A 7,458-nucleotide genomic window follows, 5' to 3' on the forward strand; every position below is an offset into this window, starting at 1 on the left:
AATAATCTATGAAATCAACACGATTAGTGTACCATGTGCCTAGAAATGTGCAATGCAGGACTTTCATTTATAGAGAGAGAAAAGTTTAATGATAAAGACACACATGACCTGAGGCACGTTCCTTAGTCAGCTAGCGCTAGCGAAAAAAGTGAGTGGTGGCAATAACTTATAGCAGGGAGGAGGAGGGAAGTGTAACAAGACCAGTTGCGATGACGACAGAAATAAAAGACATAACGCACAGCTCTATTCATAGCTTGGTGTCCAGGCAGGTACTTTTTTTAAGATGCCAGCATGAAAAATAAGTTTGCAGTCACGCAGAGGGGCCCCATATAACGTTGGTTTCTAACCAAATGGGGTCACACACGATCCATAGTGTGTGACCGACTCACCGTTGTACTCCTGCAGGAGGCGCTTGTTACGCACATCATAGACACGAACAGCAGTGTCCTTGCCGGCCACGGCCACTGTCATGCCATCCGGGTGGAACTCGGCACAACGCAGCTGCCTGCGAGCACCAGAGCAACAAGATGCACTCATGCAGGGAGAGTAATTTACTCTTTCAAGCAATGCTTCGGCATGTCTTGGGCACGAAATCGCACAAGACAGTGCCATGCAAAACTATGGCACCCAAGATATGGCGGCGCTTGGCAAACGATCTTGGAGGTTATGGCAATACCAGAGTTGAACCACTACAGGCAGCAAGGTGGTGGTGAAATCAGCGAAGAACATGAACAATCAGAGGATGACAACATCAACAACCACAGCATGGTGAGGGATGCTAAGGGGCTTTATGTGGTGCTAGAGTTACGAGTTACTATACATTGCTCCGGAGCATATACAGCAACCGTATGCAGCATTATGGATCTAATGTGGCTCTAGTTGCAGGTGCCACGGACAGAAGGAATATTAAAATGGCCGACTGTGCGCCGTGCACCACTCCTCTGTTTCACTGCACTGTGCAAACAGAATTTTCTGTGCACACTAGACTGTAGTTATTTATGAATACTACAATCCCTGTTTGGCATTATAGCAGGGTAAAAATGAGAATATCTTAACAGAAATTGTCTTTGGAGCTGGCTGGCCAGTCATGAGCTCGCGTCAAATGGTCAGCGTAGACACCATGCCGCCGCCACCAGACGATCCTCTACAACATGGTTGTCGTCATGCTGTTCTTACAGACATACACTCATGATATACCCACGCAAAACTATCCAATTTACACGAACTCATTGGCCCACCTTGTTTAACTTTGTGGGTAGCCAGGTACCCACAAAAGGCTTTGCACAGCGTTGATTCTCACAGTGCGGGTCATCTGCACAATTTTTGCAATTATTTACATTTACACGCAGCACATAAGGAGCAGCAAACGAGGCACAGAAGGGAATTCGAAGCAACACAGCATTTTACGGCAATAGTAATTATATGGACACTCCAGTCGAACTGCTGCCATTGCAGTGATGTTCTATATAAATTCCAAGTCCGACAACACCGAGCCCGCACACCGTATGCTGTAAGTGTGAGGAAAAGCCTGCGTGGGTAAGCTGAGAAGGATGGTGGTTTGGTGTCTTTGTGCGTTCACAATGGAGAAAGATGTCCCATCACACATGTAAGGGAAGGGGAGGGGAGCATGGAGGTAGGTGCTCACTAGAAAGGGGGGGGGGGGAAAGGAGCAGGTTAGTGCACATCTCTTCTACTCCAGCTGCGGCGACCACACACGTCGTATCTTGGGGGCAATCTGCGGTGGGCTGGAAGGCTAGCCAGCCTGAAATAGCTGGTGGCTTCGTGTGCACTGTGTTCTCGCATGCCTAGTCCACTCTGAAGCGAGAGGCAGCACCAAGGGGAATTCGCTCGCCACTGCTGCTGCTCTTCATCATGCCAGTGTGCTGACAGTGGGTTTCCACGGTCATTGAGTGAGATGTGCTCGTGTTTGTCTGTGTGAACATGACAACGTGCTTGTTAATTTACTTAGTAAGCGAATGTTTACAGCAGTTTCTGCTGCTCATAAAATGACTAACCTTACTTCGTGCAGCTGTCCAATAATTTGGTATTGCAATAAATGCTTTGCATTTCGGGAGAAGTTGACTTTTTTACATCACAGTGACTTCTTTGGTGACCTTGCTTTTTCCGATTTAACCTGCTTCAGAAAGTTGTCTGAATAATGTTTCTCAAATTATTAGCCCTCTGTTTAGAACCTAGTATTGCCAGTAAGGCACGGTGCAAGTACCATCTCAATTTCTTCCTTGTAATTTTTTTCTTCAGTTTTGTTTGCCCCTTCCATCAGCATTTAGAAAAGATTTTCATGAACACAAGCAATTCTTTGTAAAACCTGACGCAAGGTTTGTAAAATTGTAGAACAAGTCCAAATTCATGAATTTTACAACACATTTGGGAGATTTGCCAGGTATGTACAATTGAGGCAGTACAGAGACCTTGGCTGGGCAGTTTTCGAAATACGGGAGGCCCAGAGCAAGATCCGCTTCGAAAAACAAATAAAGGGCTAAGGTTTTTAGGTACCTAAATTCTTGTCACATCGTGTCAGTGCAACAGATGGTGTATGGGCACTAGGGTACAGAAATGATATAACCAAATGCAAAAGTTACATTCATTCAAGGATAGGAAAGGTTACATGCTTATATTACAGCTATTGGGGCTTTTCCAGTCTAATTTTACAATTCTGCTGTGTTCCTATTCGTAGTTGGCCTGTATGTTTTACATGGCTCCTCTACTGGTGGTTCCCAAGACTGCCTGCACCGATAGATCTTGCCACACTTGTACGTGGTTGGGGGTCTTGTGCTTGCGCTCCCTATGAAGACAGACATGTTCCGCTGTAGCCTAAGAGGCTAGACATTTCTCTGTCTGTACGTGTCGAACACGAGGGGGCCATAGCCAAGAAAGCGTGAAATTCCTGCAACTAATTGGAGACTTATAGGCCTTATAATTCCCAATAAGCACCAGCTTCAGTTTGATAAATTGTACCTGCTATGACATAATGAGCTCTCTCAGATGCGACTGTTCCTGCTCAGATGGACAAATGTACTGATGAGCTGCGCCTCACAAAACGCTGCAGGCGAGCCTAAATTTAACTGCGACTGCATCATGTGTGGCACCACAATCGTGCCATCTGTGCACGTGATGCTTGCATTATCGAGTTATGGCTTCCTTCCTCTACACAACAATACCAAGGTAAGGCTAGTGGGCAGAACGGTTGGAAAGATATAAGCAATAATGCTATAACATGTTTTCATTACATGCAGTTTAAGCAAGCGATCCCCTCTGACCAATTTTAAAGATGTTTCCAGACAAAAAAGAAAAGGAAAAGTCGATTCACAGCACAGCATGAGTACCAGGAAATTGACCAGAGAGATAGGCTAAGAAGTGAGCAGTAGGAAAAAAAAATAATTTTTAAGAACATAGCACAGATCACACACTTGTGGTATTCGGTGCCAGCAAAGCTTTTTGAGCTTACAAGAGAAAACGATGCACCACTTTAAGAAATGCACAGCAGATTTTGGCAACGAACGCATGCTGAGCATGCTATCAGTTACTGTGGCGTACCTTGCACCTCAAAAGCAAGTTTTACTCAGGGGCGGTGTTCTAAAGGGCGATCACTGTCGGTGACACTAAACTACATTTCACCCTTGCAATGTTTCGCGTGACTACACACTGGACACGTCGAAGTAGACGGCTGAAAACGTTCCTGACACTGTGAGAAGATAGAAGCTTAGCACAGTGTCAGAAACACTATGCGTCAAGTGTTGAGTCACACGAAACCTTGTGAAAGTGATTGTGTCCTCAACAGCAACAGTATGGTGGCTAGAGTGCAACAACTTCTACTTGGCTTGACAACCGACAATCATACACAAAGTTGCAATGAGGCAGGCAAATAAAAGTCCACTTTAAAAACTACAAGCTTCCACAAAAACTGAAATAAAAAAGGAATAACAGGCTCATGTACCTGAGCTAAAGAAGTTTAACAGGAATTGGAACTTCAAAGTGAAATAATATTTCCTGTTGCACAAGAAATTACAAATAGCTGGGCAAATGCTCCTGTGGGTACAGAGAGTCAATGCATTGCAACCAAAAAGAAAATGCACACAAAGGAGAGCCCAAGCTGTCAAAATGGCACTTACAGTATTCTATAGATCAAAAGTCAATGAAAAAACAGAGAGAAATGTTGAACTTAATTGCAAAAGATAGTGTAAATGGGTTCTGCTTTAGACTAAACCTATGCAACTGTCTTTGCGTGACACAAATCCTGACTGCAGATTTTGTATGAGTTTATTCAGTCCACCTATCTTTGTTTGCTATACCTTCATTTAAAGCAGAGCTGTCTTTGGAGCCCTGGATGGGCTCCAAAGACACACAGAGACTTTTACAACAGCTATGTGTTGTCCCTTTCTTCAAGTCTTGTGTTTCGCTTGTGGTAATTTCCCAAAATCATTATACACCAACTGGCCTACACCCACACTTTGCTAAGCTTTAACAGGACAAACACATATAGACTCAACTTTCATTAATTCAATCCTGATGAGACCTACGCAACTGATTCAATTATCCGGCTGGAGGAATTGAACAAAATGTATTATAATATGCAAAAACACAAGTGATTCATTTTGCAGTATCAGTCCGGTTCTAAAACGCCCTGAGTCAATGTATCCAAAGGAAAAAAAAGTAACGTAGAAATGACATTAAAGCTACTAAAAAAGCGGGAACCTAACGCACACCCGATTTTTTTGCAAGAAAAATGGGCATGAGTCTCATACGTGTTGCACAATGGCGCCCGGTTTCCTAAAGTCAGCTTCGCCTCACAGTTTCAAGGCGCACTTCGCCGCAATATATCTGCGTTAAGCGGTAAAACATAGAAACGCCGTGAAGACGGTTTGGTTTCGTATTCGATTGCACCGCGCAGGCTATTTTCGGCCCAATTATCCTAAGACATAAAGAGTGCGTTAGAATTGCGTAAACACCGTAATAAGACATTGTGATCTACGGTTATTGCTTAAAGGGACACTAAAGTGAAAAATGATTTCTTCTGCATCAGTAAATTACCTTTCTACAACACCAAAAACACCACTCTTACAACGATAAGACGTTTGGTAAGCCTGAAAAAGCGCAAGAACGAAATACGGGTGGCGACGCCTACTTGAGTTCCCGCTACTGGGGGCCATGACGTCTTGGATTTTGATGGCATCTTCTAGGGCCTACTAATTATATATAGCGGTACAGATTGACTACATTGTGTTCTAAAGGAAGCAAATATTAAACATGGCAAGTTTCGGGAACCCTTATTCAGCCAACGTGGCCCAAATGCGAAAACATACTTTGGAATCCCTGACGTCACGCTGACGTCACGGCGCTGGGGTTTCGGCGCGAAATTCAAATACCGATACTTGGACCTTCATTTTCTCATCTAATAATCAAAATATTTTTTTGAAATGACTGCCTACAGGGCTCTCAAACAATGCCCCATTAGTCTAAACTGATTTATTGTTTCACTTTAGTGTCCCTTTAAATCGTCCTAGGGCTGGCCGAAAATAGGTAAAGTAGGTATTTTCGACGAGAGATAAGAGGTGTGTTCAACGCATTCACTGTCCCCGAAGCTTCGCTTAGGCAGACGCTGCCGCCAAAGGGTTAGTTGTTGTGGTCTCCATAGGAGTCAAGCGCGCGCGCGCTTAAGTTACAATTATCCGGCGAAGGCGAATTTTAGGATCGAAATAACGAAAGCGTGGACCCATAGAAATGTATGGGCGCCGATCGGGACCTTTGCTCGGAATCAAATTAACCGTGAAATCGAATTAACCGGAGTCGAATAAACGGGTATGCTGTATAACGAATCAGCTTAAACAGCCATGTGTGCTATACACTTACGGATAAAAAATAAGCTATACGGAGCAGGCTGGCAAATGACCTCGGAAGGTGCACAACACCTGCTTAACTCTTCAGGAAGAAGGTGTACAAACAGAGAAATGGAAGATAGAAAGAAGGAAAGCAAAAAGGAACAACGAAAGGAGAAAAGGAAGACAGATCCCAAAGACTAAAGTAAAAATATGACAAAGAACAGAGTTAATTGGTTTTATCATCCCTTGTTGCCTGGGCACTGGGTTTTAGCCACAGTGTGTGTTTGACCCAGCGGGCTATTCGAGCTACAAAATGTTTACCATGCTACCTATTTTCGCGCGTCGCTGGTTCAGAAAGCAACGAGGGTGTTGCTACACTACCTGAAGTGAACAAGACTCCGTGGTCGTTTATAAACTCGGTCCACACTTTCAAGTGTGGGCGCAACCGCTGCTCTCGCTGTTCCCTCTTTCTCTTTTCATCCCTGTATCCTTTTCCCCCAGTCATCATCATCATCATCCTGGCTACGTCCACTGCAGGGCAATGGCCTCTCCCATACTTCTCCAACTACCCCGGTCATGTGCTAATTGTGGCCATGTTGTCCCTGCAAACTTATTAATATCATCCGCCCACCTAACTTTCTGCCGCCCCCTGCTACGCTTTCCTTCCCTTGGAATCCAGTCCGTAACCCTTAATGACCATCGGTTATCTTTCCTCCTCATTCCGTGTCCTGCCCATGCGCATTTCTTTTTCTTGATTTCAACTAAGATGTCATTAACTTGCGTTCGTTCCCTCACCCAATCTGCTCTTTTCTTATCCCTTAACGTTACAACTATCATTTTTCTTTCCAGAGCTCGTTGCGTCGTCCTCAATTTAAGTAGAACCCTTTTCGTAAGCCTCCAGGTTTCTGCCCCGTATGTAAGTACTGGTAAGACACAGCTGTTATTTCCCCAGTGCAGGGTGGCAAACCAAACATGCGCACGGTTAACCTTTCCTTGTTTTTCTATAAGTTCTTCGTACAACAAGCCATATTTTTATTCATCATGTACGACGTATCAATTACAAAACAGCCTTCGAAATCAAACAGCGCGATGCGAACGACAACCGAACATCCGGGCAACACGAGCGCTGCCCGTGAATGTTTTGTCCGCCGTACCTTTCGCGCTGTTTGATTTCGAGGAAGTTAACCTACCAGCTCGCCCAGCTTGCTGTTTTGACACCCAACAGTCGTTTTCCCAAGTACCGCATTTTCTAGTTCTACATTCGTTGCTGCAATGCTTAATGTACCATGCCCCCATTGTGGGTACGTGCCATGTTTTCGAAGACTCATTATTATGATCATCTCCATAATCACCACCAACAGCAAAAAAATAAAAAAAACAAAGAAAGAAAATCACGAAAGTCTCCCTGCAAAATATACTGCCCGCTTTTTGCCAAACAGTTTCACGCCATTAACACTTCAGGTTTCAAAGAGAAATTCTCCCCGCTTCCCGCATCACTCACGCACGACAAGACAGTACGAACGCATTCCCACATCACAAGCTACATCGCGCAACGTATCCCACGCACTATCCATGCATACACTTGTCCCAATTGCAACTCACCGGCCACGCTTTACCATGC

At 44.4% G+C, this 7,458-nt stretch overlaps 1 protein-coding gene across 1 annotated transcript in view; it reads right to left on the minus strand.

The window, feature by feature from the left end:
• The window catches only part of LOC135899475 (POC1 centriolar protein homolog A-like), a 105,358-nt gene that overhangs the window by 28,540 nt on the left and 69,360 nt on the right, over window positions 1–7,458 (minus strand). The window contains exon 8 of the mRNA XM_065428749.2: window positions 390–505. Coding sequence (XP_065284821.1) covers window positions 390–505 — 116 coding nt within the window. The remainder of the gene's footprint in view (window positions 1–389; window positions 506–7,458) is intronic.

The sequence above is a fragment of the Dermacentor albipictus genome, chromosome 6 (assembly GCF_038994185.2).
Source record: "Dermacentor albipictus isolate Rhodes 1998 colony chromosome 6, USDA_Dalb.pri_finalv2, whole genome shotgun sequence".
Classification (NCBI taxonomy): domain Eukaryota; kingdom Metazoa; phylum Arthropoda; class Arachnida; order Ixodida; family Ixodidae; genus Dermacentor; species Dermacentor albipictus.